The sequence below is a fragment of the Centroberyx affinis genome, unplaced genomic scaffold, assembly GCF_046629955.1.
Source record: "Centroberyx affinis isolate AG114_WGS23_722 - 3 ecotype Tasmania unplaced genomic scaffold, CSIRO-AGI_Caff_v1 ptg002185l_1, whole genome shotgun sequence".
In the NCBI taxonomy this organism is placed as follows: Eukaryota; Metazoa; Chordata; class Actinopteri; order Beryciformes; family Berycidae; genus Centroberyx; species Centroberyx affinis.
Genome location: NW_027280493.1, coordinates 71,370 through 89,530, shown reverse-complemented (window position 1 = coordinate 89,530; position 18,161 = coordinate 71,370). Strand labels below are relative to the sequence as shown.

The 18,161-nt window shown below is 45.7% G+C and overlaps 1 protein-coding gene across 3 annotated transcripts in view; it reads right to left on the bottom strand.

Annotated features, from left to right (window-relative positions):
- Positions 1-18,161, bottom strand: part of LOC139655023 (histone deacetylase 4-like) — a 68,087-nt gene that overhangs the window by 37,809 nt on the left and 12,117 nt on the right. Inside the window, exons 3-4 of one of the 3 annotated variants that reach the window (XM_071532319.1) lie at positions 10,735-10,803; positions 766-1,097 (exon numbers count right to left, since the gene is read on the bottom strand). In XM_071532319.1, the coding sequence (XP_071388420.1) occupies positions 766-1,097; positions 10,735-10,803 (401 nt within the window). Of the gene's footprint in view, positions 1-765; positions 1,098-5,234; positions 5,316-10,734; positions 10,850-18,161 lie in introns of those variants that run through there. The other 2 variants (XM_071532317.1, XM_071532320.1) reach the window with 2 other exon arrangements.

Below are 18,161 nucleotides of genomic sequence, written 5' to 3'. Positions count from 1 at the left end.
AATGAGCATTTGTCATTATTTTTGCATTTTATAGACTAAATGATTGATCGATTCATTGTAAAAAGAATAATTAAGATTAATCGATAATGAAAACAATGGTTAGTTGCAGCCCTACATGCATCTATTTTTTGTTTTCTCTGAACATACCCAATTTGTTAGATGCTTTTATTCAGAATGCCTAACAGCAGCATGATGTTTAGCATGTGTGGCCCCAGCGGGATTCAAACCCCAAACCCTGGCAGCGTTAGTGCCATGCTCCACCCACTGAGCTGCACGACCCGCGCATATGGCATGTGGATTTCAGAATCCAAACACATCCACTTACCACCTTAAATTGCTGTTATCTGTCCCTGAAGACAGAAGTGAATTTGGCAAAAAAGTGCCTCCGTCTACTCTGCTCCTTCTTTATGGAACTCGCTGCAAAATGATTTAAAGCTGAAAGAGCTCGTCTCTCCTGGTGAGTCTAGACTGATAATGAAGGATCTTGTGGCAGACGCAATAAAGAGCTGTCTTTGCTTTGTTTAGTCAAGTTTTAAATGGATTTGGCCCGTGAGCCGGCTGGTTTGATATGGGACTATTTCCTAATGGAGCGCTTGAATAAAAAATGAAACTTTTCTCCTTCTGTGTGACTTTGAATGTATTTGCTTTTGCACTTGTACGCTGTTTATCTGCAGCTTTTATGTGTGATGCCGCTCTTTTGGCTAAGTCTCCCTTGAAAATAAAGGCTAAATTAAAATAAATAGATTTGAAAAAGTAGAAAAATACCTTAATGTGCTCCTGGAGCTGGGCCTCATGCTGGCGAGACAGCTGCTCATGCTGGCGCTGGAACTCGGCAATGAGGATCTGCCGCTGGATCTGCTGCTTCTGCTTCAGGGCCAACAGCTCCTGCTGCAGCTGCTGCTCGCGGGCCGAGGCCGGCCCCGCCGCCCCGCCGCCCTGTCCCGAGCCTCCCAGGGACCCCGGCCCGGACGTCTGCTGACCGGGCGGGGACAGCGAGGACAGCTGCTGCTGCTGCTGCTGGTGGTGATGGTCCACGCGCAGGTCCATGGGGATGGCGGCCGGGGGGAGACGCAGGGGCAGCGCCGAGTTGATGTCCACTGCAGGGATGGAGAGAGAGAGAGAGAGAGAGAGAGAGAGAGAGAGAGAGAGAGAGAGAGAGAGAGTTGAATGTGCCTGTCCCGTGTTTCTGTTATTTTTTTAAGGGTTTGGTTGCAGCAGGTGCCCATCTCCCCCAAGCTATGTGCCTCATGTTTGGACGCGGTGTGTTTTGGGGCACTGCCCTGGGCACAAAGCTGAACATGTCTCAACTTTAGCCGCATCGCACATTGCATCAATGTCACTCTCTGGGTGACTGACAAATCAAACTGCCTGAAGGGACTAAGCCCTAAACAACAGAAGTCAAAATGGAGCACTCAGAACTCCCTTGTTTGTACAAGCAAACAAATAAATACTACCATGACAGAAAAAAACATCAGCAGTGCCTGGAGCAAAGTCAGCAGCCTTAGTTTCCTGATTAGAAACGTTAACTTTAGCTACTGCCTTGTTTTTCACAACATCAGGACTGCTAGCATACTTAGCTAACTGTAGCTAACGTTATATCAGTGAGAATGAGATCAAGGCCTCTGTAGTGGCGTTTTAGCGGTATGTTGTCATGCGTGTTCGGTCATTTCAGTTTCCAACCCTCGCTGCACATTACACCCTCTGGTCTGCTAAGTTTTTACAGGATAGGAAGCAAAAAGCACAAGAGGACAGCAGGGCCCACACAAAACTCTGTCACATGTTCCTGTTTGCCAGTACACCTGCGAGGGGAGACGGTGTGCAGCTGAATGGGATTAAATCAAAGCTCTTAGAAATATAATGTAATGCTTCTCGCTGCTCTGGGATACAGAGTTGAACATTGGCAAAAAAGACACACCGTACTGATGTTTGGTATCAGTATCAATTCTGTTATTTTCCCGCGTTTCTAATCAAGAAAATACACCGAACTGCCATAATTTTATTTAGAAAATGGCATCTACAGTTGACAGAAAAGACTTACTTCATAAAATATTCTTCCAATCAACACAGAAAAGTACTGAAACAACATTGAATTTAAAGTATTAGCTATCAAAACTTTGTCTTTGTCAACAATACCCCGCCCGAAATCCATCAGCACTCGATATATCAGGCGGATACCAGCTTAAATCAACATAGCAGAGAATTTCTGCAATACCAAAAAAACCTTAAGAGACACGAGCAACATGATATATGTCTTTAATTGAGAAATATTGATTTTTATTTGACCAGTGATCCCAAACAAATGGTCTAAATCTATAGTGTCTAGTAAGAGTAATGGATCGGTACCCAGTATCAGCTGATACTTAAAGTTTAGCAGACATTGAGTAAGACACTGAATCCCTACCAGCTGTTTAGGGTGCTGTTCTATAGCCGACCCTGACCTCTGACCTCTTTGCGGAGGATGGCAGATGATAACAGAATTTCCCTATGGGGATCAATAAAGCTTCACATTACATTATTATTAGAAATCTGTACCGTAGAATCAGCAGTGAAATCCTTATCTTTCCCCATCTATCCCACAAAAACAGACACACACAAGAGTCTGTATGAACTTCTTATCAGCACACAGCTCCCTCCTCACTGTACTGGCAGGCCCGACTCTGATGCTGCAGTTTAAACCTGGAGCCTGGCGACATCTTGACAAAGCTCGCATTGACCCGCGGCGGTGCAGACCTCGAGCCGGGCCAGCCACCCACAAATCACTGCACAGGAAGCCTTCCAATCACGCGGCTTCCTCCCCATTAAATCTGAATAAATAGGAGTCGATTGGCTGATTATTTACCTACATGTTTACCGAGAGCGCGGCGCGAGCCAGAGATACTTGCTTGGAACTTTGTGTTAATAAAGAGGCAAACACGCCATCGTCGGCGCGGACCCACACACGCACAGATACACTTATACAAGCACTTACATGAGGAAACACACCGCACACATTATCCACAGTCACATTTACACCTGGGCTGCACCGGTTTGCCCCAAAAACATGAGGCACTTTGAAGCATGCATTGTGGCCCAGAGGATAAACCAGCACCCAAGACATATCGATATTATCAGCTGATATCGGTCGATCACAGATGAACTGGCATTGGTATCATTAAGTACTATGAAAAAATGAGATTTTCTACTTGACCTTTGACAAAAACCCACAAATTCTAAGTATGAAAATCCCCTTTAAGAAGACTATAACAATTTATATTACACACATTTGACTTGTCACTTTGCCACTGTGACAAATTAAGTCAGATTTGAGGGAAGTTTGACAGAGAAGCTTAATTCATTCACATCTTTCCTGCTACCAGCGTCTTTATCAGGAGATTTCTGATACTGTTACATTCCCTCTCCAATTCTTGACGCCGGACCAAAACTCCTGCATCTGTCATGCCCCAACACAGACGCACACACGATTTAGATTTGATCTACGACACATCGCGTTCCCCGAGAACACGCCACGTTTGAGAAAATAAAGCTATAAAGCATTCACAGAAAATCCCTTAAATGGATTGCAGACTTTTCACAACCAGGCTGAACCTGGGAAAGAGAGTTTTTTCCCTCCACACAGCAATCACATGCGGTACGACATGAACGTCTCTTTTCATTCTAAATGTCTTCCCTTGCCATTAGAGCCATTTGGTGCCTTTAAAATGCCACTTCCTCCTTTGTGTTTTCGTGCAGCAGGTGAACGCACCCCCCCGGGGGGCTTCTGCCGTCCCCGCACATAGGGGAGCAGAGCAACAACATGCAACGGGTCCTTGAGGACCGCCGTCATGTGGGGGATGACAACAACACATGAGTCAGTACAGTCAAACAGTCAGTACAGTCACATCATCCGCACTGTGCCTACATCCCTCCGCAACTACAAATTACTCTATTTGTTCACATCAATTCAACCCACAGCGCATGAGGTTTGACATTTCCCAGTCATATGATTGTTTGCTTTTTTTTTTTTTCTTTCTCATAAAGTCTCTGGTTCCCTCGTATCTCTTCTTCTCTCAGTCCGTTATTTTTTTTACCTCGGTCTCCGTTCTTGTTCTTCTGCAATTAATTTCATTTTTGAAAAAAACGGAAATCGCAAGCTTTGCCGTTTGTGAATCGGACTAACAAGGTACCCCAAATATTTCATTACAGGTTACTTCTAACCGCCCCCAGTTTTGGCTGTTCTCAGGCCCTTTCCCATTTTAAAAGCGGCAATAGTACAGTTTGGCAGTTGGTGGAAAGGCACGGCAAAGGAAAGGAAAGGAAGGGAAGGGAAGGGAAGGCAGTAACAGGGGGCTTGTTAGTAAAGACTAGAGCAGGGACAGAAAGTACACATTTACATCAAAATATGAAAAGGAGTTTTGATATGCTGAAAATAATGGCAATTATATAAAATCAAGTATTCACAATGACATCATGGTTTTTAAAATTCTGTTTTTCACTATTGCATGGCCAAATTTGAGCCATTTTTGACTCAAAAAAAGTGTCTGCAGCTTGCAGCTAAGGCAAGGTTATGCCTGGCTTCTTGCTCTATCTGTGAACTGGTTTGTCTGTATGAGTCACAGTGCAGTCTGAGATCCTCAGCTGATGTCTCCCTGACTATTAAGAAGTCGAGGCTGAGGACTGAAGGGGAAGGGGACACCATATTAAGCCTTAAGGCTCAATTATGTGCTGACATAAGAGGTATACATGCAAATTTAAACCCAGTGTGACAGGTGAGGTGTGGATTGGCGAGGAAAAAGGCCTCAATTTTTTTGTTACCAGAACAACAAATTACTAGAACTGGTTTGGCTGGTGGTTCTTATCTAATGTGGGTTTTAGCAAGCAGGGGAGCATAACAGTTAATCTGAGTAAGAGGTATTAGGACAGGGCAGGGTGATAAAACAGGAGAGATATGAATGATGATGACTGAAAACTGCACTTGTCAAAGCAATGCAGCACCAATCTTAGCTAATGCAAATCCATAACTCATACATGCCGTGCACAAAGAGACGCACTCCTGGACAAAATGTTCTTTCGCTAATATCGAGTCCCTGACACAACACAAACACGCACGCACGCGGATTGATGATGACGCACACACACTTCATAAGGCATCTCTGCCGCCATCAGTGCTAATTGCTCACCGCGCAATGCGAGAGAGGGAGAGAGAGATACAGAGAGAGAGAGAGAGAGAGGGGAAGTGGTCCTATCGTTGTACCTACCCATCAGTGCTCTCTTCCTCCTCCTCCTCCTCCTTTCAGCAGCCTCCCTTCTCTCCTCTCCTCTCCTCCGTTCTCCTGTCCTCCACTCCAACCTTACTGCTGCACCTTTTCCTCCTCTCCTCTCCTCTCCTCTCCTCCTTCCTTCAGTCTATCAGTCCGTTACCGGGGACGACACTGCGCTCCCTTTCCCTGACCGTCCCGACTTCTCCTCTCCCTCTCCAACCTCCGTTTCCAACACTTTTTTGCTCTGTGTTCATCCCCTCCTCTCCCCTGGCTTCCCTGTTTAAACCTGATGGGCGTCCCACCCCTCCCTCCCTCCCTCTTTCTCTCTCTCTCTCTCTCCTCCCCTCGTCCCTCGTTTGCCCAGTGGTGACATCACAGGGCAGTCTCAGGCATGCAGCCTGTTTATTCTGCAGCCCTCTGCTTTTCCAGGAACCAACGTCACACACACAGAACACACACTCTCTCTCTCTCCCTCTCTCTTTCTCTCTCTCACTCCTTGCCCTCTCCTCTCTCTCTCTCTCTCTCTAAGGCCGAGGAAAACCCTCCACACCGGTTGTAGTGCATCAAATATCTCTCTCTGTCTCTCTCTCTCTCTCTCGCTCTCCCTCTTCGACTGTCTCCATTGCCTTTCCCCTCTCCGCCTCTAACCATCTCTCTCTCTTCTGTGGTTTACTACTGTGCGCTCAAATTCCTGGCCTGGAATTTGCCTACATTTCCCAAACAAATAAAACCACAAAATGGTTTAAGGTGAAGCTGAGGTAGGACTTTCCCCACAGGGAGGCTCCCAAGACATTTGAATAGGGAAAGATGAAAAAATTAAGGATTAGTATGATAATTGTTTATTACTACTATTGTTGTTTTTAATTAAATTATGCATTGGTTCAATGTCATCACAGATTTTGCCTGATGTTCTTTTTTGTGCCAATATTGCGCATTTCTCTCAGTTTGACATTACGGTTGCTTGCATTTCACAAGAATTCGGTGTATTGGTATCCTGTGCATGTGCATGTGTGAGTGCATGTGTTGAGGCCGGTAGGCTTGTTGCTCAATCAAGGCGTTTTCTTATTGGAAATCCTCTATGCAAATTCTTCATTAGAATCACAAATCTTTCACAGCAAAGATTTCAACACACATTGCAGCATAAACATGTTCGCATCAAAATGGATTGTGAGAAATTCATCTTTTTGTGCGTGTGTGTGTGTGCATTTTATATATGATTCAGATCATAGTAAGCTCAATCAAATGTATTACAGTTACAGTTCATTTAAAATCAATATTATGCATGATTGACTATCGAGAAACCAGCTCTCTCAAATTTCCCTCACCAAAGTTCTGACCCCTAACCTTAAAATAGTGAGGGCCAACAGAATGTCCTGATTTCACTGTTCTTCTCATCACACACACACACACATACACATAAACAGAACAAAACACACCAAGCCTGCAAATTAAAGCCCAGTTAGGTCCGCAGCATGACCTGAACCAACCAGAAACATGCATGGGCATTTTACGGCTAGGCCTGAAAGGACAGTTATGGCCGATGAGCGGCCGACCAGAGCAGCCACTTGGCAAAGATAAACTTTGATATCAGCACATCTTTGTATACAAGCAGTGACGTCAAACACGTACCTCGGTTTACTGATGTGCACCAGATAGAAGACAATATGGGCGCACTTGCAGTAAACCAAAACAAAGACAAACGTGCCGTCTCGGGGCAGACCAGAGTGAAGACTGGAAGTAGCTCTTACACAACTGGCAACCCTACCTGTATCAACACAGGCTTGAGGAGCGTAAGGAGTTTTTTTCGACACTTGGATTCCACTCCAGTTTGTCAAATTGAAGGTATTTTCTCTGAATAAAGTTTTTCTTTTCCCTACAGAATAGGATCTGAGGCCTTGCTCAACCCAGCAAAGGAGTGTCTGCACAGTAACTTCAAAGAAAAGAGGGGAAGGGAAATGGAGTAGAGACCTGACATCCCTGTTCCTATTCTCTTCTTTCCTTTTTAGCATCTGAAAGAGTCTCCTTAAGCTTGATAAGGAGCATTTTAAGCGTGAGAAGGAAATCTCCACGTGACAATGACATAATTCACGATTGATTAGCACAACAGTCTCTCCAATCCGCCACGCTCTTATGCCACTCCTACAGGTTATTCCACTCTCCGGCAGCGTCGTTTCTCAGGTGTGTTCATCAGGGTCACACACTACCTCTCCAATCCCGCCTGGTTTTCAACCTCCCCTTCTTGCCATCACTTCTGCTCCATCTACGAACTTTCACACTCATCCCCCTTCACCACCTTTCCCTTTCGGCGTGTGCCTCTCTCCTCATGACCCCTTGCCCTCGTCCTTTCCTTTGGAGTTCTCGCTCTATCCTTAGGCCCTATGCTGCCTCCTTCCCTTCCACTCCCTGCCCTATCCTCCGGCCCCGCTCTGCCTCCTTCCCCACTCGGTAGCTCCCTCCCACCTTTCTTCCCTCCATCTCCCCGCAACAAATCACAATCTGTTTACAACCCCTCGGGCGCACTCCACAACTCTTCTGGCTCCAATTGCAGATCTATTTATACCAGACAATGCAGAGGACTGGCGTCTCTGATTTGAGAGTCGTTTCGCCGAGTGGATATCCCATGGTCTGATTGCCTGGGCTCTACACTCGTTAGGCTTAATAGATGTCATACTGAGCCGAGCAGAGCGGTTCTGGGCGTTCTCGATAAAATGAGGCTGAGATCTTTTTTGTTTTATCCATGCTAAGCGATGGCAAGGGAGACAAGATGTTCTGCACAGGGTTTCACAGTGAATTTAGCAGGAGAGTGAGATGAGAGGCAACAAGTAGCGCATCTGTTGATGATGGAAAATAGCTGAGGTCGGGTTGCTGAGTGGTCTCTGAGGGTGGGTTGGGTTCACATCGGCCTACGTTACTGTCACCCGCTCACTCTCACTGTAGCTGTTATGAATTAGAACAGGAGTTGGACACGATGAGGACTTGTGCCTTTCCTTGTTATTAGCTTACAGCGAAGACAGATAGTAGCCCAGATTCGGAATGACACCGCAACCTCTTGAAAACGAGACAGGAGGCCAGACACAGAGACAGGGAAAGGGAGAGAGGGAGGGAGGGCGTGACGGAGGGACGTGTCTAGGTGCAGCAAGCCTCGTTCTTCCAAAACATGCTCCAGCTCGTCCCGGTGCCGGTGACGTCATACACCGGTCTGTAGCGCCGCAGCTCAAGAGGAAGGAGACGGGTGAGTGCGAGACGAAGACTTGAGACGTGAGACGGAGAGGGCCGAGATGTGTGAAGGCTGAGCTGCCATACGTGCAGAAGTCCACCTCTGCCTTTGGCCCAGGACTTACCTAAGGTCTAGCATGTCATCGCAATGCCTGGGTTGAAGATCAGAGGAATAAAGGATGGAAAGCAAAACATAACATACACCATTTGGTGAACACTTTTATCCAAAGCAGCTTACAGTGCCATGCGTGCATACATTTTAAGCAGGGTCAGGTGAACCCTTGACCCTGGCACTCGTAGCACCATTTTCCACCCATTAATCTAAACAAAAAGGATAAGAATTTACATCAAAGAGGCAGGATTACCATGGCCAACCCTAATGGCGGGTACGCTCCAAACCAAGCATTTTAGAAGACATGTTTAAGCATCCCACCCTTGTCATTAGGTCGCAATATGGCAAAAAAACAATCGTAGGAAAAGGGCAAGGGGTCAAGAAAGGAGAGTCATTCAAAACAGCCAGCAGTTGTTTTTGGTCAAACTTCAATGACGGAGTGCTTTGTGTGAAACCAAAGTCAGGTGTTTCCTTTGCCGAGGGGTCATGACTGTGGCCCTGCAGGTGCGGCGACCACGGGTTTGCATCCCAAAAGAAAGGACTGTGTGTTGTGTGCTTAAACGCTCCCACTGGCATCTAATTACATTAAGGACAGGTGACGAAGCATTAGGAACTTTGACTAACATAATACGTTTTTTTTTACAAAGCGCATTGCATATGCCGTTAGTGAGGTGGACTCTCTTCACTTTGGGAGGAGCACGTCCAAACGGTCCGGGTCGCAGACACTATCTGACTGGAGGCCCCAACTCTGTATCCAAGACAACAGATTTCAAGAATATCTTACGAAGGCACTCCAGTGAATTTCAATATTTTACCAAGTAGCCTGAGGCATGTAGAAAATAACCCCAACAACAACACGAGAGGACGTGTGCAGGCTAAAAAGGTTCGGGGCAGGAGGAGGACGCTTTGGGTCAAAGTAAAGAAGCAACCGAGTTGTTTTTTTTCACTCTTCCTCAGCAACAGGCTGGCTGAGTTTGGTAAATTGCTCTAGTGTTAAGCAGCACCTACCTGCTCACTGCTGCTTCTTTGGGCCACAAGAAGAATGATAGAAACAGAAAGCTAGAAAGGGGGGGGGGGGGTGCATTAGGAATTGCACTACCATTTTCATTCTTTTTTAAAGGGTAGAATCCAAATTGTATTCTGTGGTGAAAAATTAAATGCACAGGACAGTTTAGGCTGGCTCATTATGGATTTAGGTTATGCATTATGCATACATTACTTCAGACTGGCTTCTCCTTCAGATTACCTCATCTCCATCTGTCCCCCTTTCATTCCTTTATTCTCTGCTCCCCCTCTATTGCTTCTCTCCCTTTTCTCTCTCTCTGCTCCCTCCTCTGCATTCTTCCTCACTTCTATTATTAACATCTCCATTTTCATTGGAGGTTCAGAGAGCTATGTCAAGGTAACACTTGGTGATACCTTGATTGTGTCACAGCAAAGGAGCTGGAATACTTGCACTCGAGGGGGCTTCAGAGCCCGAAACCCATTTTTTTCAATATTTTTGGTCCCACCAGTAGATAAGAGGTAGCTCAACAAAACTTATTTGTTTTAGGACTACCAAACCGTCTCAGGGACTTGTGGAAAATGCATCACCCAGATGCACAAATGCTTGTATTGCTCTATATTTTTGGAGGGTATTCCTCTTGAGAAATCCAAACAGTTTCACATAAACAACAGTGTGCCTACATTTGAGCTACTCACTCTCCATTCAGCAAAACTGGATTGCTATATTTAACTGCATAAACCTATTGCACAAGAGTTGAGGGACGAGTTACGCATGGATCCCTTTCCAAACCCGTCTGCAATTATTATTGCCTTGAACAAAAGCCTTTTAACTATTCCAACTAGATAAACTATATTTGGGAGTTGCAATGGTCACAATACTGTAACGATAACATTTCACTCTTTCTGAAGTGAGGAAACTTGAAAAAAAAAATGTGTTGCAGTCAATGCACTGAGCTTTTACAGCTGGAATTATAATTGGAATGAAACACTCATGACAAGCGGACACATCCTAGGAAGAACACCTATGCATGCAAAGTCGCACAGGATGTGGTTAACAGTGAAATCACGTAGGTGCACAGACACAGGCAATGGTTTACAGAAAAGCACGGGCACGCACACACACACACACACACACACACACACACACACAGCTCCCTGTCCTACCTGTTGGGATGTGGTTGAGCGCCGATGTCTTGAGAACCTCCAGCGGCTGATCCTTGCCCAGGATCCCCTCTGTGGGAGAGAGAGAGCACTCCGCTTCAAATATGGTCCGCAACATTGAGACAACCTTCCAGCAACCAACCTGCTAACCAGCCAGTCAAGAGTACAGTCCACAGCGGGCTTCAGGTCATCCGCACGGCCGCGAGCACGCACCGCGGCGCCGTTACCGCCACCTGAGCGACCGGTCGATTCATGGCCACTGAAAAGAGCGAGGCTGAATTGTGAAATCGCAGAGAGAGAGAGAGAGAGAGAGAGAGAGATCCTCGGCTGCGCGGCGGGCAGAGGTGCGCTAAAACGGGCGAGATATCTGACGGCAGAATGACAAGGGAGCAGCCTTCATCGGCGGCGTGTGCTTGTGTGTGCTTGTGCGAGTTCAGTGTGCGAGAGGAGGGATGTTGGGGCTCGACTGATACTGCCTGTGCTCAGCATAGCAAATGTGGCTGGCAGCAGCGGTAGAGAGGGATAAGGGGGGGATGGAGAGGAAGAGAGGGGGGAGAGAGGTAAAAATAGCTCACCCTTTTGTGTATAACGGCACATACGGAGCACGCACACACACACACACATACAGACACAAAGACACAGTGCTGTTGCTGTGCTTCTCTCCTGTGTGTGTGTGTGTGTGTGTGTGTGTGTGCGTTTCTGTGGGTGTGTATGCAAGTGTGTAGGCTGTAATTATAGTGGCAACATGAAAAGGCTTTTGTAGCTGCCGAGCCCTGGGAAGACATGGCTATAAAAAGCAGAGCGACAGAGAGGGGTGGTGGAGGAGGAGGAGGAGGAGGAAGAGAAGGAGGAGGAGGAGGAGGAGAGGGAGGGAGGGGGCATCGGGGGAGAAAGGGAAGACAGAGGTAAGGAGGGAAAGCAGGAGAAGGAGGCGTTGGAAAGATGGAGGGAAATGAACGAAAAACAGCGCAAAGGGAGGAGAGAGGAAAGGATAAGGGGAGGGGGAACGAGGATGGAATTGACATGCATTAAGAGTGCACACAAAAGCTACTGACACACACACACACACACACACACACACATATGTACATCGAAGTGTAACATAAGCACCTCATCTATACATACAGGATATTGTACACATGGCTTAAAGGCATCTGAGGCACACAAACATGCGGTTATTCCTTTGGATGGGAGATGAAAACCCATGTAAAATTTGGAGGAATAAAGCAGAGGAAAACAGGCTAGCGTCTCACTGTGCACGATCTATTTCTGGAATTCTCTCCGGACCAGACTGGCACATACACACAGACACACTCACACACACTTAATTAGCCGTGAAGCTTGAGGATGCATTGTGCACTGATTATCGTGTATGTGTGTGTGCGTGTGTGTGTGTGTGTGTGTGTATTCGTCTCACACCACCTTTGCATGAATGGCTGCACCTCTGATGCACCAATCCCTGTGAGGACTTGGGTGTGGACAGGAACATCACGTTTGGTCCTGCTCAAACATATCTCAACATACTGAGTTCATTTACCTACAGCCTCTCAGCACCGGTTGCCAGATACTGCTGCCTGCTATATAATAATAAGCAAAAAAAAAACCCCACTCAAAACAGGTGCCATTCAAATACTTTTCTAAGGCGTAATTCTGTTCCCAGGGTGGAATCTATTCAAGGATTGGTGGCGCAGGTCTCCATCCGCAATCCCATATACATACACAGTGACAGGCAGTATGTAAAAGGTGAGGAAATATGCAGGAGCAGACAGGTGGTCACTCACAAACGCCCCACATGTCCCTGCTTCTCCAAAACAAACACATTCACGCCAATGATAGTTGATATCTCTCGACTAGCCTATTCAAATGACCCAACAAGCACATGCTGCTGGGTTTTGCAATGGAAATGAGGTGCGTCCATGTGTGTGTGTAATGTGTGTGCATGTGCATGTAACGATGACACCTGCGGCTTGGAGTAATTCTACGCCGGTTTTGCACAAATTGATAGCAGAGCTTTACATCTCCGACTTAAGTGTGGGTTATTAGGGGGATGGCCGTCTTTGTCTGTGGTTAGTCAAACAAAGCATATAGGCTTTCACTCCAAACCGCATGGCTGATACCTGAGACACACATGGAGGGAGCACAGGTGTGCATGCGTGTGTGTGTGTGTGTGTGCGCAAATACACACATTCACGTTCGTAAGAGTCAGGGAGCGAGAGAGACCAGGAGGGAAAACGAGGGAGATCAACGCGAAGGGGAGCGCAATTAAGCAACAAACCACATACACAACCACCGCACACTTGCAGAGGAGAAGTGCCCTACACCTTGGCAACAGGGTCCATCAATCTTGAATGTAGCCTAGTTACCCACCAGCCCCCTCCTCCCTCCCTCCCTCCCTCCCTCCCTCTCTTTCCCTCTCTCTCTCTCTCTCCATCCTCCTCTCTTCTTGGTCCCACTGGGCAAGCATCGGGAGACGGGGAGCTATAAATAGCCTCGGCTAGCCTCGGGCTGCGAGTCAGTCAACTCGAGCTAATGCAGCTAGCGCTCGTCGCAAAAACACGCATGTTATGATCGGCGCTGTAAATGGAGGGCAAGAATACAGGAGTAACAAGCAAACCAAATGGTGGAGAGAGAGCTTTGTCTGCTGCGTTTGCTACTGCAGTCCAGGCGGGCTTGAAACAATGTTGGCGTGGACAGCATACGTTGACAGAGGCCTTTGTTATCTAGGAGAAATTAGATGTTGTCTGTCTGTGGCGTTTACAATGAGAGAGAGAGAGAGAGAGGGAGAGAGAGAGAGAGAGAGAGAGAGAGAGGAAGGATGCTCCAGTCTCATTACATTCAGTTCACTTCCGTTCTGGGCGCTTCGTCCAGGGTGACTCCAGCGAACAAGGTGAACGGGACAGGAACAATACGATTAATCAAACACGCCTCTCCTTGAAGAGCCACTTCCTCTGGGTCACAAATTTGCTTCCCGAGGGCGCCGGCTGACGTCACGGCGACTGATAAAAGAGAATGGGTGACCCCGGTGAGCCGCCGCCGGTTTGCGTCCCGCGAACCGTCGGAAGCAACCATCTGACCCTCATTTCACGCCGGCAGAGTCAGAAAAACAAAGCCGTAATGCAGTTTGGTTTGGCGTGAAAGTGCGTCTTTGTACTTCTGAGTGAATGCTGTCATTTGATATAAAATCACAAATGGGAGAACAGGTTATTAGACCGTGGGCGTCTGCTACACATCCAAAATGAGTTAGTTATGAGGTTAGTAGACCAACGAAGAGACCAACAATTAGGTAACTAACTAAAACTTCAGAGATGTTTTCTGAATTTTGGCTACAGATGGGATTGCCAGATTTATAAATTCACAAAACCAGATAATATACACTTGTCCATGAATGGGTGTAGGCCTCAGACTCAATTTATGGCTTATAATTTAAAAATTAACTGTTTTTCAGCGTCAGCATTATGGCAATGCCCATGTTAAAATGGCAGATCAGATTTACGAATTTAATATGACTTTGTGACTGTTGGATAGGGGTTTGTATCTGCTTTATTAGCCTGAAAGTTTAGAGCTACTGCTATTTTAAAAAAGCAGTATGAGTATAAGATACACAGTGCAATGCTAGATCAAGAGCGAATGGTCAAAACAAACTGGAGGTGGACAAAACTTGCCCAGAAGCCTAACAAGATTGTGTGATACTCAGCAGAGAAAAATCAGTGAACTCAATGAATGGTACACATTGCAGCCAAATTATTTTTTGGCTGGACATTTTCAAATCCATGCAGTATGTCTGATCGGACCTTGAAAATTAGACAGCCTCTGAATCAGCGACCCTCACCAAATCCTGATGCTGTTTTTTAACCAACGGTAGTTTATTTATATAAAACCAAACTGCCAATCTGAAATACAACTTGGACGATCTGCAACGATCGGACGGCTTATAAGATGGTTGCTACATATTTTATTATTTCAAATCCCAGACGTTTTCCACATTCATTTTTGACTGGATTTCAAGATTTTGGTGTTCAATATTATGTGTGTTGGTAGTGGCTGGCCACAACACTGTGTGGGCTTTCAGATGTCCTTACCCTCTGGCAGCCATATTGGAGGTACAATTGCATTGTTTCTTTGCAGAATTGAATGGTTAATTTGTGTGCTGTTTTTGACTGGGAACTGATTATTTAATTACTGATAAATCTGATTTTGTGTTTAGCCAGCTTGTTAGCTAGCTAACCATAGTAGTTGCATAAAGATAGATCTAGTCTTAGTCTTAAATGTGACCTTAAGTCAAACTTGCTATAGACACATATATATCACTTATATTTTCACTTATATGTTCCTACTACTTCTTGATTGTTGTAGATCTCTAATGTGTTGTTTCTGTCTCTAAAGACTCGCTCTCTTCTTCAGGTCTTTCCAAAAACCAAAGATTTGCCATCTTTTATGAAACAGCTTTAGTATTTAAACTTCCCACTCAGGCCGACTCGTTGCCATAACAACAAAGTTCTTAACTCAAGATGAGCCAGGGGGAAGGTGGCTAACTTTCCTACCTCAAAATAAGTCAGTCGTAATATTTAAGTAACAGGCAGTCTTAATTAGCCTAGTCCAACCTGAGAATCTAAGACCAGTCTAAGGCTTAGACTAGTCTTAAACTAGCTTTACCATCACTCTTGCTGTTAACATATCTGATTTGTGCACTAGCTATAGCTGGTAGAAGCTAGCATTAGTGCTAGTAGTCGCATGTTAACATTAACAGTTGCTTTGTTAAATTAAACTACTAGCTAGTTAGCTAGCTAACATTATGTGGAGTGGAGATAAAACCAAAAGAGCTAGGGCTAAAGAAAGTTTCCTATGTCACAGGAACAAAAAGAAAAGCATAAAGTATTTCATCAGACTATTCACTTCCACCTACAGCTGTACCTACCTACCTGAAGACGTACACCAACACCACAACAGTCTCTTCTTCAGGTATATCTCTTTTTCGAGCTTCTAGTTATATAGTTATATATTTAGTCATTATTTGCGTACAGACAATTTTCCAATGAACCTCCATGATGGTGCAAAACGTGTTGCTAGGAGATTTCTGACGCCAACTGCAAAGCCTCTATAGCTGGGGATAATTCTTCACAGCAACAAATACCACACTGTGAGATGACAGTTGGTCAACAACTACTGCATAGAAATGGAGTAATAGGAGTAATGAAGACTCAACAAAAATAGTTGTTTATAGTTTTCCAGACGTTTTTATGCATATTGCCCATGTTTCTAAGCATACTTAGATCGATACTTTTCCAACCATCCCAAACCTGCGATACGATGAAAGCAATACTTGGGCCGGCCCAGACATCCATGTTGCGTGTCCAGCGCTCTAGAGCAAACAACCACGGCGCTGTGTCAAAAGGCACAAGGAAAGGGCTCGGAGGCGGCGGTGTAAACTGTAATTGCCGCTGACAGCTCGTTGGCAGAACACAGTGTATCCCGTTTCTCAGCTGGGACGGGACAAAAGACACAGGGACAAAAGATGCGTCCCGTTCTTTTCATTAGCTCATGTTCCCTCACTGCTGCCCCTGTCCTAATACCAATTAAAAACAGAGCTTTTCTAATGTACCGGGACAACCACCCTGTATAAAGGCCATGTTGGGGTGTTTGTTTTTGGAGGGGGATGGGTACGGCGGGGTGGGGTGGGTGGTGCGCTCCGTTTACACAAGGACAAAGCGGGGACGAGGGTGGGCGGCGGCGGGGGTTGTTGCACAAGAGACCCCCCTGGGTTTGTTCTGGGATGGACTGTTACTCATGTTCAGCCAAGTTGGTGGCACATGGGAGGACTGAACTGACGAACTGTCTGGCTGGCATGAACCGCATCTCTGTTCATCGGGTTCAGAGAGGGAGGGAGGGTGCGACATCGTGGGAACATCCCGTCGAAGCGGATTTTGCAAGTGGCCACAATTTCATAATATCAATTTGTAGGATAGAAACGCCATGTCAGCTCAGCTGGACGGCGCACAAATGTGACCATAGACACACAGCAGAGTGGCGTCATACTTCGAAAGCCACGCCCACCATAGGGGAAAACAATATCGCTAACAAACAGGCAAAAGCGGTGATCGGGAGGAATTCGTAACCGATATGGACAGCCTGAAAAGGTTTTTCCTGTTTTCGAGTAGACAAAGAATGTCAAAGAATTATTTCAGCACACTGCCTCCAACAGAGAGGAGAAGGTACACTGAAAAAATGAACTTAATTGGCCTCCATCAATGTCCTTTTTCAATAAAGCTGGATAAATGATCCCACACAGTGGCCTGAAGTGAAATACTTAGACATTTACCACTACTTAATTTAATCACCAGGTAAGATAATAAGTTGACGTTGAATAATTTCACTTCATATTTAAAAATTTGAAATACAGCTATGCTTTTCAGACTATTTGCGTGACGCTGACGTGACATTGGTTATTAAAGTGGATTGTTGCTAAGTTAACTATCTTATGTTAGCTAACAAGTCAATGAGATTTCTCATTACTTTTGCACCCTGGACTGGCAGTCAATACAGAGCAAACTATCCTGAGACCCACACATGAACACATTTTAACATTCAGGTTATCTTACAAGAATATAACTAGATAATTACTGGTAAGTTACTGACCAGTGACAAAATACACATTATAAGTGTACTTAGTCTCAGGGTCCCAAAGTTTTCCCCCTCTTCTACCATGAACCACTGTCAGCGCCTCTCTCCTTACGGCCTAGATCCCCATTTTTCTTCTCAACGGCTCCCTTGTTTTACTCGGGAGCCCAAAAAACTGTAATTCACAGTTTTTAAGTTTGTTGGCATGTTTAATTTGGGGAATAATGACAATGATGTACATGCAGTCACACAAGGTGAATCGAAAGCAGTGCAGCGGTTTCCCCCACGATGGGCGTGGCCTATTTTATGCACTGTCTCTATACGGTTTGTCGGCAAAGGTCCGCGCTCGTATCACAATGACCGCCGCACAAAAGAGGCGCCGTTTTTGTCATGCATGCACTTGTCCTGGGCTCCATTTTTAGCCGCATGACACACGGCAACAACCGCTCAATCGTGAAGAGGAGAAATCAACACGGGAGACCAAAAATAATGATTGTTTGTTCGCTATGCACGCACGTGCGCATATCTTGTGTGTGTGTGTCTATAAATAGACTCGGGGATAAGCCGGGCCCTCTTTATTGCAGCGAGAGAGCTTTTAACCCCTTCACCTCTGGATTTAAGCAGCGATGTGTGATTGCGTGCGCTTGGAGAGGACGATGAAAAGGGGGTCATTGATTTCTACTGTATAATGGAAGGTGGGATGAGAGAAACGTAAAGTCCAAAGTCGAAACCAAACACTTTTTTTTTTTTTTTCACATCTCATTTCATTTTAAACCTTTACTTATCCCATGACAGTTGAGAAGGCAGGCTTGTTT